Source organism: Pan paniscus, chromosome 8 (assembly GCF_029289425.2).
Source record: "Pan paniscus chromosome 8, NHGRI_mPanPan1-v2.0_pri, whole genome shotgun sequence".
Lineage (NCBI taxonomy): Eukaryota > Metazoa > Chordata > Mammalia > Primates > Hominidae > Pan > Pan paniscus.
This window is the reverse complement of record NC_073257.2, coordinates 144,595,513-144,613,709: the sequence shown is the minus strand read 5'-3', so window position 1 is coordinate 144,613,709 and position 18,197 is coordinate 144,595,513. Positions and strand designations below refer to the sequence as shown.

Below are 18,197 nucleotides of genomic sequence, written 5' to 3'. Positions count from 1 at the left end.
GGCCACCACCTTGGGGGCAGGATGTTAACACAGGAATGTGGGAGGGGCCATAAGCATTCTGAAGACAGCAGCGGGGGCTGGCTCCTGCGTTTGGGGCCTGAGCCCCTCCTGACATGGAGAAGATTCTGGAACTCCTGGTGATGAGTCTGTGAGTCTGATTCTCAGGAGAGAGGACGGAACCTGGACGGGTAGACAGGACAGCTGAGGAGGCCAGCACAGGGTGAGCCCAGGCTCTGCAGCTTTGTTTATCTATTTATTTTTTTGAGACAGGGTCTCACTCCATCACCCAGGCTGGAGTACAGTGGTGCGATCTCGGCTCACTGCAACCTCTGCCCCCTGGGTTCAAGCGATTCTCCTGCCTCAGCCTCCCAAGTAGCTGAGATTACAGGCGCCCACCACCATGCCTGGCTAATTTTTTGTATTTGTAGTAAAGACGGGGTTTCATCATGTTGGCCAGGCTGGTCTCGAACTCCTGAGCTCAAGTGATCCGCCCGCTTCGGCCTCCCAAAGTGCTGGGATTGCAGGCGTGAGCCATCGTGCCGTCCAGGCTCTGCCTGGGGACTCAAGACTTGGGAAGGCGTGCCAAGTTCTCCAGTGCCAGGCTGAGTTCTGGACCTAATCTTCGAAAGCCGTGGGTCCCAAAGGCGTCGAGGGTGCTCACGACTGGCGATGGAGGCACACACAGGCTTTTCTGCACTGTCTCCTGCACTCTCTACAGGGATCAAGTTTTACAGAAAAGGTTTCTAAAAGACCATGAAGATCATATTTAGTTCTTCCCTATATAAAAGCCACTTGTTCAAGGCTATTTTGAAAAATAATTGTATAATGGAAACTCTAGGATTTAAAAACACCCGAAACAGTCAGAGGCCCAGTGTCCAGGCATCTCATCCACCCCTTGCCCTTGAGCTGCTGGCACAGTGGGCTCTGGTCATGGAGACCACCAGGTGTCTGATCCAGCCCTGGCAAGGCCCACTCACTGCCGGAAACCCACCAGCCCGAGGCCCCTCAGTGCAGCCGCTGAACTGGCTGACAGCCTAAGAAACCAACTCAGGCTAAAACAAGCATGAGAGTGGGGATTGACGTTGAAATCGAGAGTGGGGATTGGCGCTGAAATCTCACTTTTGAGAATTGTCTTTTCTAAGTGTCACTGAAATTTCTTCCTTCTGAAGAGGTTTTTCCAAGAAAACCAAGAAAATTTGGTTTTGCAACCAGGAAAAATGACACACTGCACAGAGCAAACCATCATTCATTATTTTTCTTTACAAATGACTCTACTGTCTTTCATAAAGGCTGAGTCTCCAGAAAGGACGCCGGGTGCTGCTGTCCACCTCCAAGAGCCCTGCCCACCTTTCTGTCAGGTCCCACAAACCGCCCAGCAGGGCCTCTGTTCAGTGGGGGACTCGGGAAGGAGGGGGCCCTGAGGGGGGACTCGGGAAGGAGGGGGCCCTGCGGGGGGACTCGGGAAGGAGGGGGCCCTGCGGGGGGACTCGGGAAGGAGGGGGCCCTGCGGGGGGACTCGGGAAGGAGGGGGCCCTGCGGGGGGACTTGGGAAGGAGGGGGCCCTGTGGGCCGTGGCGTTCCAGGGGCTGCAGGTCACAGGAGGAACCACCTCGCTCAGAACTCACTTCCAGCATCACTGGCGAACTCTACTATCAACGCTCACAGTAACTGTTTAAGCCATAAGTAAAAGAAAAAAAGGTAAAAGGGAAAGAAATGAAAGAAATGGGACATGTACGTGGGGATTCTGGGCGGCCTGAGCCTTGGATCCGAGGTCTGTCAAGTTGGGGTCTTGCCGCCCGCTCCCCAAGACTGCCCTCCCCCATGGCCTCTGGTGCAGACGGTCCCACACTGAACAGGCTGCAGAGACCCGAATGCGCGGGAACTGTCCCTGCTCCATGGGACAGAGCAGCCAGGACCCATCCCCACTGCCGGCCCCTCCTGGATGCACCCAAAAAGAATTCCAACCCCCCCGCACTGCCCCAAGGCCTCCATCTTAAAAGAAAACAAACAAAAGCTTGAGCTTAACACACAGCTGTTCCTGCCAAAATGTAACACAAACCAGGAAGCCTAGAGAGCGGACATGGGCTCCAGCCACAGCCCAGCCCCTCACAGCCGAGGGCCACGCACATGGCCAGGCAAGGTGCAAGGGCCCCTCCAGCCAGCGCCACTGTCCCAGATCAGCAAAACCAGCAGGGGAACCGGGCCTCGGCCCAAACCACCATCAGCCAGCTTGGAGCAGCCCTAGGAGTGCCAGGCCCCCTGCACAGCCTCCCCGAACCCCCGAAACAGGGCACCTGCACAGCCTCCCCGAACCCCCAAAACAGGGCACCTGCACAGCCTCCCCGAACCCCCAAAACAGGGCACCTGCACAGCCTCCCTGAACCCCCAAAACAGGGCACCTGCACAGCCTCCCCAAACCCCACAAAACACAACATCACAATTCTAACTCAACAGGACAGAAAATGGGAAAGAGAGGCTCACCATGTGATAAGACACCATTTCTCTACCACAGGTCTTGTCTGACAGGAGTTGTCCTATGAACTCCTCTGACAAGGCCTCTCCCCTGCCCACCTCACCTCCCACACCCTCCCGACAGGGCCTCTCCCCTGCCCACCTCACTTCCTCCACCCTCTTCAGACAGCGCCTCTCCCCTCTCTGACAGGGCCTCTCCCACGAACTCATAACCTCCCTCACCCTCCTCTGATGGGGCCTCTCCCCTGCCCACCTCACTTCCCTCTCCCCTCTCTAACAGGGCCTCTCCCATGAACTCCCCACCTCCTACACCCTCCTCTGACAGGGCCTCTCCCCTGCCCACCTCACCTCCCACACCCTCCTCTTGACAGGGCCTCTCCCCTACCCTCCTCACCTCCCACACCTTCTGACAGGGCCTCTCCCCTGCCCACCTCACCTCCCACACCCTCCTCTTGACAGGGCCTCTCCCCTACCCTCCTCACCTCCCACACCTTCTGACAGGGCCTCTCCCCTGCCCTCCTCACCTCCCACACCCTCCTCTGACAGGGCCTCTCCCCTGCCCCCCTCACCTCCCACACCCTCCTCTGATGGGGCCTCTCCCCTGCCCACTTCACCTCCCACACCCTCCTCTGACGGGGCCTCTCCCCTGCCCTCCTCACCTCCCACACCCTCCTCTGATGGAGCCTTTCCCCTGCCCACCTGACCTCCCTCACCCTCCTCTGACAGGGCCTCTCCCATGAACTCCTCACCTCCCTCACCCTCCCCTGACAGGGCCTGGCCCCTTCCCACCTCACCTCCCTCACCCTCCCCTGACAGGGCCTCGCCCCTTCCCACCTCACCTCCCTCCCCCTCCCCTGACAGGGCCTCTCCCATGCCCACCTCACTTCCTCCACCCTCCTCAGACAGGGCCTCTCCCATGAACTCCTCACTTCCCACACCCTCCTCTGACAGGCCTCTCCCCTGCCCACCTCACCTCCCTCACCCTCCTCCGACAGGGCCTCTCCCCTGCCTACCTCACCTCCCTCACCCTCGTCTGACAGGGCCTCTGCCCTGCCCACCTCACCTCCCTCATCCTCGTCTGACAGGGCCTCTCCTCTGCCCACCTCACCTCCCTCCCCTCCTCTGACAGGGCCTCTCTCCCCTGCACTCCTCATCTCCTGAGATCCTCCTGATGCTGACCTCTCCTTGTCCCAATCTCAAAAGACCCCTTTCCAGATGTTTTTTCCTGTTCAGGCCTCAGCTGTTCTCCAAGGGATCTGCCTACATCCTCATCCCAAACCCAACCATAAACCCCGGGGAACAAGAGCTTCTTCAGTTAGTGAGCAAAGACACCAGCTCCAAACCCTGCGGCAGATGCAGCTGTCTGGATGGTGAGGAGCAGAGCAGAGAAGCCGCCACGGCCCAGCCTGTGGGTGCCTGAGCATCAGTGGGATGTGGATGGCTGGGCCCAGCCGACCCAGCACTGGGTGGTCCCCACGCTGGCCAGCATAGGCTGCAGACCCCGGAGCAGCCCCAGGTCTCCCCACCACACCTGCGCCCGGCAGCGAGCTGGCTGGGGCCACAAGCCAACGTCCACTGGCAGGTCCTCTGGGTTTTTTGCAGCTCTCTGTGCTCAGTTCACATGTCCCAGGGCCAGCACCTCGCTTGGGAAGTCCAGCACATGGTCCAGCCTGAAGAGAGCCCACCAGGTGTGCAGGCCCGGAGCTAGGCCCGGGGCAACCCCTACTTCCTGTTCATGAACCACCCCCCACCCCCCACCCCCACCACTGGGCTCCACAGAGCTGCAGGAGCAGAGGGGACCCAGGATTCGGGGGGCCACGCACACAGGGAAACAATTGCTGGGGGCTGGAGCGTGGGGACAGGGGCTTCCTCCACATCGACCTTTCCAGTCCCTCACAGGTGGGGCTCACGTGCCCCTCCATGAGGCAGAAGAGGCCTTTGGAGCCCCAGGTAGAGCCTGGCCACTGCCTGGCGTGAGGAAGCCCAGGGTTTGTTGGGAGCTGTTGCCGGGACCTCGGTGTCCGCCATGGCTGCACTGTACCATCAGGAACTGCGGGTCAGGCCCAGCCACTGTAAATGTCTCCTAAAACTCTGCTCCTGCGGGGCTGCCGCTGGCTTGATTGGGACAAAATTTAAATATAATTAAAATAAAATAAACCAAGAAAAAAGCGGCAGACAGGCCAGGTGCGGTGGCTCATGCCTATAATCCCAGCACTTTGGGAGGCCAAGGCAGGCAGATCAGCTGAGGTCAGTTCAAGACCAGCCTGGTCAACGTGGTGAAACCCCGTCTCTACTAAAAATACAAAAATTAGCCGGGAATGGTGGCGGGTGCCTGTAATCCCAGCTATTTGGGAGGCTGAGGCAGGAGAATGGCGTGAACCCGGGAGGTGGAGCTTGCAGTGAGCCGAGATCGCAACACTGCACTCCAGTCTGGGTGACAGAGTGAGACTCCGTCTCAAAAACAAAAACAACAACAACAACAAAAGCAGCAGACAGTTTTCAAAAAGGAAAAACACCAAAACACAAGGGCAGATTCTGATTTCAGCTGTGTAGGCGGCAGGTTCTGCTCCTTGCCGGTCACATACACCTAGACATTCAGTGAGGGAAAACCTGTGGATCCCCGGAGGGGAGACACGCCAGGAGAGGACGAAGGTTCTGCAAGGATGTGGGTCTCCCCGACAGGCACACGCAGCAAGACCCCACCTCACAAGGCAAACCCGCCCCCGCCACTGGCCCCCCACGTGCGGTTGACATAAAGGACAGAGATGATGAGAGCACCGTGGATGGGGGTGGCACGGCAGCTTCAACTCCTGGAGTGTCCTCTTTCTCCAAGTGAGCGCTGAGCAGATGATGTCACACATTACAGCTAAGTTCATCATATCTATTATTTCGATTTGTAAATATATGTTTTCAAAGGGGAAAAATGTCTCTCATTTGCACATCTGACCAAAGACTCTACAGAGAGAGATTTATCAGGTCCCTGTAGAACAATGGCTTCCTCACCACATAGGTGCTAAGCACACACATGCGCACACACGTGCACACACACGCCGTTGTCCCTATGGGGGGACTTGGATGCCGGCTACAGAGCACCATTGCATGCTGGGAGCCTCACCACATGGGAGCACTGGCAGGCAGGACACAGGCCCGAGGGCACAGAGGTCCCCAGCCCTCCTGGCTGTCCCAGCTCCACCTCTGGCCCAGCACCTCAGGCCCAGGTCGGGCCACCCCCCAGGTCCCACACCCCCATGCCCTCACAGAGGGCCCCTGGGCCTCCACTCTGGCTTCCCCAGCCCATCTCCAATCAGCAGCCAAACACACCTGAAACAGGATTTCAGTCCCGGGCTCAGCCCTTGCGTGGGTCTGAGCATGTGAGCAGCTCCACCGTCCAGGCCACCCCATCCTGAAGCTGACCTCACCACCAGCCCCTGGAGCCGAGCCTGGCCACCGTCATGCCCATGGCCACGTTGCCCTCCTCGCCTGCCTGGCCTCCCCCATGCACCCAGTCCTCAGAGAGGCCTCTGGCGCCACCCCACAGGCACACATGCTCGGCCACAGGCCCCAGGTGGCTCCTTCCATGAAGACCTGCAAGGGCACCAGCCTGTCTCTTCATAGTGGCATCTGCAGCGTCCACACCAGAGCACAGCACAGTACCGGGCTCCATAAACACCGGCCCCATATTAGACAGGGGGGTCCGTGCCTCGGCCTGGCAGTGCCAGCCCGAAACCCTCCAACCGGTCACCTCCCCCAGCCCAGCGCCCACTCTCTGCACAGAGTGCGCTGCACGGACCGGACCTGCTGAGAAACACACCCAGCCTCGCTGCCAGCTCTCCATGGCCCCACTGGGGATGCTCACTCGGCCCTGGAGGGAGCCTCCAGGTTCTCTGAACCCCGCGGGGAGCAGGGAGGGAGCCAGAATGTGAACAGTGAGCCCGAGGAGGATCTGGCCAGGCTCACCGGCAGGCGGGCAGTGGACCGACTGTGACACAGAAACATGTTGCCCAGCACAGGCAGCGGAGCCAAGAGACCCAGCCACAGCCCAGGCCTGCGCTCCCCATAGACACACCAGACTCCATGGAGGAATGCCAAAGCAAAAAGCCACCTTATTGGCTAAGTAATGAATCCAAAAGAACACGTTTCAGTGGTTCTTACCTGGTAAAATTCCCGAAGCCAGTTCTTCTGCAGGTTTTCTGGCTGTAAATTAAGAAGAAAAAGAAAAGCCAGTCAGACCAATGGCACAGCCCTAAACAGAGCCAGGACAAGCTCCTGTGAAGACAACGTGGGGCAGGAGCGGAGGCGCAGCCCGGGCCCACCCCGCATGGAGGAGCTCCACCCGCACGGGGAAACCCCAGGCCCACGCGGGGACCCCGCTCTGTGTGGGGGCTCCACTCTGAAACCCCAGGCCCACGCGGGGACCCCACTCTGTGTGGGGGCTCCACTGTGAAACCCCAGGCCCACGCGGGGACCCCGCTCTGTGTGGAGGCTCCGCTCTGTGCTGTCCCAGGGACATGGTGCACGATGCACTCTGTCTCAGGAAAGCTCGGGCAGCGTCGCGCGGCCCCCACACGGGTGGCGAGGAGGGGAAGGCTCTGTGTTGCTCCAGCCTCCAGCCTCCCAGGGAAGAGACGGCTCAGCCAGTAACCCAGCTCCAACAAGCAAGACGGTGGCACCTTTCCACACCTGCCCCTGCCTGAGCCAAAGCCCCTTCACGGGCACTAGACAAAGCTGAGCTTTGTGGAATACAAAACACCATGGTCGCACATGGCATTTCTGTGTGTTTGGGGTGAAGAGCAAGGGGCTTTTATAGAGTCCATCACAACTGTCAGAATCTTCAGAAAGCACTTGCTAGAGCCATCAACAGAAAATCTACCACATGCCACAGGCGTGCACACACGTGCACACACGCAAGGAAACTCCAGCCCCGCCAGAGACCCAGGCCCCAGGAAGCTCCTGGACAGAATCGGAGGAGCTAAGCGCAAGCCTGAAAATGCCACTGCTTCAGGAGAAGGGACGGCCCAGTCGCTCTCCACCCCGACCGCTCCGCTGAGCCCCAGGCCACCTGGCTGCTCCTGGGCTCTGTGCCAGCTCCGGCCGAGGGCAGCACAGCCATTCAAAGCCAAGAGGAGGGAGGTCACCGCGGACGAGGCTGAGCGCGAGCACTCAGCGCAAGCCGCCCACGCTCAGGAAGCACCCCAGCTCCAACATCGCCCACCGTGAGGGGACAGAGTCAGCATCTAAAAGGGCAGAGTTTCCATTTTGCGAGAGAACAAGTTCTAGAGATCCGTGCAACAACGTGAATGTACTTAGCACTAAGGAACCGCACACTCGGAAACGGTTAAGGTGGTAAATTTAATGTTGTGGGTTTTTGCCGCGATTAAAAACAATAAACAAGGCCCCGCCCCCGCTCCCATCGGGACTAAAGCCCCTGCCCTGGTCTCAGCCTCCGTGGCCGTGGGCACGGGGCCAAGGCGTGCAGGCCGCCAGTGCAGCTGGGCCCAGACTCTGCGCCCACGCAAACACAACAGCATCGCAAGGCTGGCCACGCGCCAGGCGCGCTCCTCCGTTCACTTGCTGACGGGTCTAAGAACCCTAAAAAGCGGGAAGACTGAAGTTTAGATAAATTAATGAAAAATAAAAAACCTGACAAGAAACGAGAGCCTCACAGATCACAGGACCGAGCCGAGAACACCCTGGCTCCAGGCTTCAAGGACACACAACCCCGGCACACGCACACGCAAAGGGAGAGAATCACCCACTGTGGCTCTGAGAGCCCCCATGCCCTGCCCTCTGGGTCCAGGGACCTCCTCGTGGGACGCACGCAACCGCCCCAGCAGGAGGGGAGGCCATCAGCCCACACCGCTGTCCCGCCACTGAGGACCCTCAGCCCACGTGGACAGCCTCCCTTGGCCCCAGCTCCTACCAGCAAGTCCCCATCTAGGGTCCCAGCCCCACATCCAGCTGCAGCTGCGTGCCCAGCAGCCCTGCCCAGGAGCCACCCTAAACACCAAACGCACAAATGTGACAGCGGACACCCGGACACACCATTCACTGTGTGCACCTCGCCCCAGTAACACACGCTCCAGCCCAATTCATGGGTCATGACCTCATTTAAATCGTGGATATGACTTCCCCCAACATTGACTGTGGATCCACTAAGGTTAATAAGCCCAGACAGTCCTAACACAGCGCTCTAAACAAAGACATCCGTGTTTGCTGACTGTTTATGAGGAGGCACTCAAAGGCTGTGAAATAATTAGACCAAAAGTCTAAATGAAAGATGAGAGCAAAAAACACTCCAAAGAAGGAAGAGAAGAAACGGGAAAAAAAAACAAGGCCCTCAAGGCCTTCAGTTCTTGCCTTTGGCACACACCCCAACACTAGTCAGGGCCACTGTGACGGCCGCTGTGACCATGGGGCCCTGCCCAGGGGCCACTTTCTGGCCCGCATGGCGCTGCTGCGTCTGCCTGGCTGACCCCAGCTTGGAAGCTCCCAGGGCCTCCTGGGCCCCATCCCACCATCCCACCATCCCACCAGCCTCCCTTGGCCTCAGTGCCACTGTGTCACTTCCAGGACATCCCCCAGGGGATCCACGCCCTCCCTGTCCCCTCCCCATCCCCAGCCCCTTCCCCATCCCTCCAGGGGATCCACACCCTCCCCGTCCCCTCCCCATCCCCAGCCCCTTTCCCATCCCTCCTGGGGATCCACTCCCTCTCTGTCCCTTCCCCATCCCCCAGCCGCTTCCCCCTCACTCCTGGGAGATCAATGCCCTCCCCATCCCCTCCCCATCCCCAGCTGCTTCCCTCTCACTCCTGGGGGATCCACCCACTCCCCATCCCCAGCCCCTCCCCCACTCCCTCCTGGGGGATCCACTTCTTCCCCATCCCCAGCCCCTCCCCCACTCCCTCCTGGGGGATCCACACCCTCCCCATCCCCTTCCCCGCCCCCTCTTAGCAGATCCACCCACTCCCGGTCCCCAGCCCCTTCCCCACTCCCTCCTGGTGGATCCACTTCTTCCCCATCCCCAGCCCCTCCCCCACTCCCTCCTGGTGGATCCACTTCTTCCCCATCCCCAGTCCCTTCCCACTCCCTCCTCAGGGATCTCCCTGCTCTGTCCTTACCTGCTTCCAGTCTACACTCCACAGGCAGCCAGGGTGATTCTCAGAAAACACAAGTGGATCCACCCTCCAGGGCCCTCCTGCTCTCTCAGGATAAACAGCAAAGGCCTTCCAGGTCTGCACAGCCACCAGGCCCTGAGCCCGTGGCCTCCCTGCCCTCCCCTCCACCTGCTTTGCTCTGAGTCTCAGACATTTGGTCCTCTGGCCCCAGGGCCTTTGCACTCTCTCTTTGCAGACTGGCAACAGCCCCCATGCCTTCAATGCTCACAGGTCTGGTCAAATACCGTCTTCTCCATCAGTTCAATATTCCCTGGGTCACTGAGCTTCCCCAGACCAATAGGTGACCCCTAATCCCAGCGTTTTTCCATCCTGAGCAGTGAGGCTGCATCATGTTCCTTCTCTGTCTTCCCTCCATCCAGGAAAAGGACATTTCACTCTGCAGCCCCACAGACCACAGTGTGCAAGTAGCATAGCTTGAGGAGTTGATATGACAAGAAAACCTTTTCAACTACTATTGAGCTCTGGGCAAACACACCATAAGGAAGATTAAGACACCCCCTTCCCCCCAAACCTCACCAAATAACAAACGGGGAAGAGGAAGAGAAGGATGCTCCAGAGGCAACAAAACAGGGTCTGACTGCATCCTCGCTCCTGAGCGTAGCAGTCACAGGAAAGGAGGATGTTTGCAGGGCAAGTGTCAGAGAGGGGACCCTGACAGCACAGGGCAGGATGGAGAGGGGACCCTGATGGCACAGGGTGCACCAGAGAGGGGACCCTGACAGCACAGGGCAGGATGGAGAGGGGACCCTGACGGCACAGGGCAGGATGGAGAGGGGACCCTGACAGCATAGGGCAGGATGGAGAGGGGACCCTGACAGCACAGGGTACGCTGGAGAGGGGACCCTGACGGTGCAGGGCAGGACGGAGAGGGGACCCTGACAGCACAGGAGCACAGCGTGCGCTGGAGAGGGGACCCTGACGGCACAGGGCGGGACGGAGAGGGGACCCTGACGGCACAGGGCGGGACGGAGAGGGGACCCTGACGGCACAGGGCGGGACGGAGAGGGGACCCTGACGGCACAGGGCGGGACGGAGAGGGGACCCTGACGGCACAGGGCGGGATGGAGAGGGGACCCTGACGGCACAGGGCGGGACGGAGAGGGGACCCTGATGGCGCAGGGCGGGACGGAGAGGGGACCCTGACGGCGCAGGGCAGAACTCAGGTGACGCAGCAGAGCCCAGAAGTCAGAAAGGAAAGACCACAGTGACCCACACCATGTTCACACAGTACAGAACCAAGGGCTGAAAACGGAGGCAGGGAAAGGTGGAACAGAGTGTCTCTGTTACAAACTAACAAAACACAAGTAATAGAATCTATTAAATCAGCAAGTGGGGCCCAGGAGCTGAGAGGCTGCCTAAGAATCATGATACCTTCCAAACCAGAGCATTCATAAACGTGCTCTAAAATTAAAATGTATTCTTAAACGCTACATTCTTCAAGTTTAGAAAAGTTTTCTTATCCTTAGAGGAATTGTAGAGCTTTATCTCTTGCACCAATAAATATTTATCTCAAATTCAGAAGTTCCTTGAGTTTCACTTCAGTGTCTGTTTCTCCTGACAATTTGAGCAGGATTAAATTTAACTGGTGAAGCACAGCCTGTCCTCCTTGCTGGAGCTCTGCAGACTGGGATGACGTTTATTCCACGTGGACAAGCGTTCTTTCTGGGTAGTGGGAGCTGGAGTGATCTGTAATTTTCTATAGTGCATATTCTGAAGGGAAGGGGGAAATAGACCTTATAAAATGATTCCATTTTAGTGAGAAGTACTAAAAAACTGAGATGATCTTTAGCGTGTTTGCTATACAGCCCCTAATAGAGAATACCCGCACGAGAGACCAAGATGCCAGAGGCAGCCTGGCCCACAGCCGCCCAGAAGGCCCAACTCTTCCCCTTTGTAGCTTCGGAAGGCAGAGACGTCAGCAGGAGAGATTGAGGCATTTCACACTGCTGAGGGAAGAGGCATTAATTGACAAGCAATACTAGGACTAGTTAAATATTTACTTTTAAAATGCTATATTAGATCCTTTCTTTATTCCACAAAGAAATTAAACTCCAGATGGATTCAGAAGATATGAACATAAGACTTGAAACCACAAAGGAATCAGGAGAGAAAATAAGCAAATTGCTGTCGTCGTGGTAGAAAAACAGCCTTTCTAGACACAAAAGGAAAGAAAGGACCTCTGAGAGAGAACGTGCCTGTAGATTACCACCCACGGTGAACGCACTCAGTAGTGGATGACAGAAAGCTTTCCCTCTAAGAGCAGGAACACCAGGATGCCCGCGCTCATCACTACCATTCAACACTGCACTGGTAGGCCCAGCCTGGGCAATTAGGCAAGAAAATGAAAGAAAAGGTACCCGAATGGGAACGGAAGAAGTAAAATTATCTCTATTCACAGACTATATGCTCTTATGTATACAAAACCCTAGAAATTCCACCAAAAAATTGATAGAAATAAGGCCGGGTGCAGTGGCTCATACCTGCAATCCCAGCACTTTGGGAGGCAGAGGCAGGTGGATCACCTGAGGTTAGGAGTTCAAGACCAGCCTGGCCAACATGACAAAACCCCGTCTCTACTAAAAATACAAAAAATTAGCCAGGCATGGTGGTGCGTGCCTGTGGTCCCAGCTACTCGGGAGCTGAGGCAGGAGAATCACCCGAATCCGGAGGCAGAGGTTGCAGTGAGCCGAGACTATGTCACTGCACTCCAGCCTAGGTGACAGAACCAGACTCCGTCACAAAAATTCAGCAATTCAGCAACGTGGCAGGATATAAGATCAACACACAAACAACACTAACAATGAACAATGTGAAAAGAAAATGTTTTAAAATCCCATTTATAACAGCATCGAAAAGAATAAAAAACTTAGAAATAAACTTAACCAAGGAGGCAAGACTTGAACACTGAAAGCTACATAATGTTGCTGAAAGAAATTCAGATATCCATTCCATGTTCACAAACTGGAGTTAACGTTATTAAGATGCTGATGCTACCCAAAGAAACCTGCAGATTCAATTCCATTTATATCAAAATCCCAATGACTTTCTTTTGCAGAAACAGAAAAGTCCATGCTAAAATTCATATGGAATCTCAAGGGACCCTGAATAGCCAAAAATAGCCTTAAAAAAGAAGAACAAATTGGAAACCTCACACTTCCTTATGTGGAACTTACTACAACCTACAGTAAGCAGTCAAAACAGTGTGGTCCTGGCACAAGACAGACATGTGGACCAATGGAATGGAATAAAGAGCCTTGTAATATGGTCAAATGATTTTTGACAGTGGTGCCAAGACCATTAACTGGGGAAAAGAACAGTCCTTTCAACAAATGAGGCTGGGAAAACTGGATAACCGCATGCAAAAGAATAAAGCTGGTTTCTTACCTTACACCACAGACAAAAATTAACTCAAAATGGATCAAAAATATAAAACTATAAAATTCTTAGAAGAAAACATAGGGGAGAAACTTTGTGACACTGGATTTGACAATGACTTCTTAAATGCAATATCCAAAGCACAGGCAACAAAAGGAAAAACAGACAAGCAGGACATCAAACTTAACAACTTTTGTGCATCAAAAGCCACTATCAATAGGATGAAAGACAAGCCACAGGATGGAAGAGAACATCTGCAAGTCATGTGTCTGCTAACAGGTTAATATTCAGAATATATTTTTAACCTTCTACAACTCAACAACAAAAGGACATACAACCCCATTAAAAACGGGAAGAGGACTTAAACAGTTTTCTAAAGAAGACATATGAAATGGTCAACGTGCACATGAAAGGATGTTCATTATCACTAATCATTAAGGAAATGCAAATGAAAACCATAATGAAATGCCATTTCACACCCATTAGGATGGATAGGATGGATATTATACAAAACATTAAAATTGAAAAGAGAAAATAATAAGTGTTGGGATGAGATGGAGAAATGGGACCCTTGTGCACTGCTGGTAGGAATGTAACATGGTGCCATCGCTATGAAGAAAAATGGCAGCTCCTCCAAAAATTAAACAGAATTACTATACAGTGAAGCAATTCCACTGCTGGCTATATTCCTGATGTGGTTTGGCTGTGTCCCCACCCAAATCTCAACTTGAATTGTATCTCCCAGAATTCCCATGTGTTGTGGGAGGGACCCAGGGGGAGGTAATTGAATTATGGGGGCCAGTCTTTCCCATGCTATTCTCGTGATAGTGAATAAGTCTCATGAGATCTGATGGGTTTATCAGGGGTTTCTGCTTTTGCTTCCTTCTCATTTTCTCTTGCCACTGCCATGTAAGAAGTGCCTTTTGTCTCCTGTCATGATTCTGGGGCCTCCCCAGCGATGTGGAACTGTAAGTCCAATTAAACCTCTTTTTCTTCCCAGTCTCAGGTATGTCTTTACTGGCAGTGTGAAAACGAACTAATACGGTAAACTGGTACCAGGAGTGGGGTACTGCTGAAAAGATACCCAAATATGTGGAAGAGACTTTGGAACTGCATAACAGGCAGAGGTTGGAGCAGTTTGAAGGGATGAGAAGAAGACAGGAAAATGTGGGAAAGTTTGGAACTTCCTGGAGACTTGCTGAATGGCTTTGCCCAAAATGCCGACAGCAATACACACAGTAAAATCCAGGCTGAAGTGGCCTCAGATAGAGATGAGGAACTTGTTGGGAACTGGAGCGAAGGTGATCCTTGTTATGTTTTAGCAAAGAGACTGGCAGCATTTTGCCCGTGCCCTAGAGATGTGTGGAACTTTGAACCTGAGAGATGATTTAGGGTATCTGGTGGAAGGAATTTCTAAACAGTAAAACATTCAAGAAGTGACTTCAGTACTGTTAAAGGCATTCAGTTTTCTAAGGGAAGCAGAGCATAAAAGCTTGGAAAATTTGAAGCTTGAATATGTGATAGAAAAGCAAAACCTATTTTCTGGGGAGAAACTCAAGTCAGCTGCAGAAATCTGGGTAAGTAGCAAGGAGCCTGTTGTTAATCCCCAAGACCATGTGGAAAATGTCTCCAGGCCACGTCAGAGACCTTCATGGCAACACCTCCCATCACAGGCCCAGAGGCCCAGGAAGAAAAACTGGTTTCATGGGCCAGGCCCAGGGTCCCCATGATGCGTGCAGCCTAGGGTCTTGGTGACCTGCATCCCAGCCACTCCAGCCGTGGCTAAAAGGGGCCAACATACAGCTCGGGCTGTGGCTTCAGAGGGTGGAAGCCCCAAGCCTTGGCAGCTGCCAGTGGTGTTGAGCCTTCAGGTGCACAGAAGACAAGAACTGAGGTTTGGGAACCTCCACCCAAATTTCAGAAGATGTATGAAAATGCCTCGATGTCCAGGCAAAAGTTTGCTGCAGGGGTGGGGCCCTCATGGAGAATCTCTGCTAGGGCAGTGCAGAAGGGTAACGTGGGGTCAGAGTCCCCATACAGAGTCTCTATTGGGGCAATGCCTAGTGTAGCTGTGAGAAGAGGGCCACCATCCTCCAGACCTCAGAATGGCAGATTCACCAACAGCTTGCACTGTGTGCCTGGAAAAGCCACAGACACTCAATGCCAGCCCATGAAAGCAGCCGAGAGGGAGGCTGTACCATGAAGAACCGCAGGGGCGGAGCTGCCCAAGATCATGGGAGCACACCTCTTGCAACAGTGTGACCTAGATGTGAGACCGGGAGTCAAAGGAGATCATTTTGGAGCTTTAAAATTTGACTGCCCCGCTGGATTAGGGACTTGCATGGGCCCTGTAACCCCTTTGTTTTGGCCAATTTCTCCCATTTGGAACGGCTGTATTTACCCAATACCTGTACCTCCATTGTATCCAGGAAGTAACTAGCTTGCTTTTGATTTTACAGGCTCATACATGAAAGGGACTTGCCTTGTCTCAGATAAGACTGGACTGTGGACTTTTGGGTTAATGCTGCAATGAGTTAAGACTTTGGGAGACTGTTGGGAAGGCATAACTGGTTTTGAAATGTGAGGACATGAGGTTTGGAGGGGCCAGGGGTGGAATGATACGGTTTGGCTGTGTCCCCACCCAAATCTCACTTGAATTGTATCTCCCAGAATTCCCACCTGTTATGGGAAGAACCCAGGGGGAGGTAATTGAATCATGGGGGCTGGTCTTTGCTGTGCTATTCCCATGATACTGAATAAGTCTCAAGAGATCTGATGGGCTTATCAGAGGTTTCCGCTTTTGCTTCTCTCTCATTTTCTCTTGCTGTGGCCATTTAAGAAGTGTCTTTCACCTCCTGCCATGATTCTGAGGCCTCTCCAGCCATGCAGAACTATAAGTCCAATTAAGCCTGTTTTTCTTCCCAGTCTCAGGTATGTCTTTATCAGCAGCATGAAAATGAACTAATACAATTCCCAAAAGACCTGAAAGCAGGAACTTAAACAGATATCGGTACACCCACAATCAGCCAAAAGCTAGAAGAAACCAAGTGTCCATCCACGGACAAATGGATACAATGTGGTCTATCCACGTAACTCAGCCTTAAAAAGGAAGGGTATTCTGACTATGCAACAACCTTGAGAACATTATGCTAAGGAAAATAAGCCAAGCACAAAAAGACAAAGAATGTGTGATCACACTCATGTGAGATATCTGGAGTCATCAGATTCATGAAGACAGAAAGTAAAATGTTGGTGACAAAGGAACTGGGGGCAGACAGGGACTCAGTGTTTAACGAGGACAGAGCTGCAGTTTTACAAGATTAAAAGAGATCTGGAGATGGATGGCAGTGATGGTTACACAACATTATGAATGCATTTCATGCCACTGAATTGCACCCTTAAACATGGTTAAGATGGAAAATTTTATACCCATTTTACCGCATTAAAAAGGTGGAGGTAATCTCCATCGCCACAGCGCCACTCAAGCAGCCGAGCCACACACTGAGTCTCCACACGTCTGAGAGCTGCACTTTACTCACCTCATATAAAATGAAAAAAAGAGAAAGTTCTGACCCTAGCAGTAGGAAGGGTAGGTCCCAGACGCCCAAGCAAAATCAAACAAAAACTGCAATTGAAATTAAAACAGACAGTAAATCTGAGACCTGCCCAAAAGGCCCAGAGTCACTACGCGTAGCACAGCCCCGGAACATGCACCACAGGCCCAGGGTCACTACGCGTAGCACAGCCCCGCAGGACGCACCACAGGCCCAGGGTCACTACGTGTAGCACAGCCCCGCAGGACGCACCACAGGCTCAGGGTCACTACGCGTAGCACAGCCCCGGGAACATGCACCACAGGCCCAGGGTCACTACGCATAGCACAGCCCGGGAACACGCACCACAGGCCCAGGGTCACCACACGTAGCACAGCCCCGCAGGACGCACCACAGGCCCAGGGTCACTATGTGTAGCACAGCCCCGCAGGACGCACCCCAGGCCCAGGGTCACTACGCGTAGCACAGCCCCACAGGACGCACCACAGGCCCAGAGTCACCACACGTAGCACAGCCCCGCAGGACGCACCACAGGCCCAGGGTCACTACGCGTAGCACAGCCCGGGAACACGCACCACAGGCCCAGGGTCACTACGCGTAGCACAGCCCCACAGGACGCACCACAGGCCCAGAGTCACTACGCGTAGCACAGCCCCGGAACACGCACCACAGGCCCAGAGTCACTACACGTAGCACGGCCCCGTAGGACGCACCACAGGCCCAGGGTCACTACGCGTAGCACAGCCCCAGAACACGCACCACAGGCCCAGGGTCACTACGCATAGCACAGCCCCGCAGGACGCACCACAGGCCCAGAGTCACTACGCGTAGCACAGCCCCGGAACAGGCACCACAGGCCCAGGGTCACTACGCGTAGCACAGCCCCGCAGGACGCACCCCAGGCCCAGGGTCACTACGCGTAGCACAGCCCCACAGGACGCACCACAGGCCCAGAGTCACTACGCGTAGCACAGCCCGGAACACGCACCCCAGGCCCAGGGTCACTACGTGTAGCACAGCCCGGGAACACGCACCACAGGCCCAGGGTCACTACGCGTAGCACAGCCCGGGAACACGCACCACAGGCCCAGAGTCACTACGCGTAGCACAGCCCCGGGAACACGCACCACAGGCTCAGGGTCACTACACGTAGCACAGCCCCGCAGGACGCACCACAGGCCCAGGGTCACTACACGTAGCACGGCGCTGCAGCACACACTAAAGGACAAAACACTGGAAACAGAGGAACAAGCAGACACGCGCAATGCACACAGACGTTAATACAGTTTTTACAAACGCTCTGCATATAAACATATCCCCAACATGTAACACTATTGTTTAACTTGCCTAATGCATTCCTGAAGATGTGTAAGAAATTATATAATTTCTTAAAATTCACAACTGAAATAACAATATAATATCCTAATATGTGACTCAAATTTTATCCCACTGAATGTAAGCACTTTCACAACAAACCACAATATCCTCAATGAAGAAAATCTGGATATAGAAACTTCCCACCACCTGCAGGAACAGGGGAGATGGCCTGAGTCCTTGTGGATGAGCTGACAGACCACATCCAGACACCCTGACACATCTTCTGAGACTGAGAGAAGAGGGA

General features: G+C 54.5%; 1 protein-coding gene across 2 annotated transcripts in view; it reads right to left on the bottom strand.

Moving 5' to 3' along the window:
- Nucleotides 1-18,197, bottom strand: part of INPP5A (inositol polyphosphate-5-phosphatase A) — a 254,391-nt gene that overhangs the window by 175,955 nt on the left and 60,239 nt on the right. For both annotated transcript variants that reach the window (XM_034951471.3, XM_003816261.6), the window contains exon 2: nt 6,625-6,666. In XM_034951471.3, the coding sequence (XP_034807362.1) occupies nt 6,625-6,666 (42 nt within the window). The remainder of the gene's footprint in view (nt 1-6,624; nt 6,667-18,197) is intronic.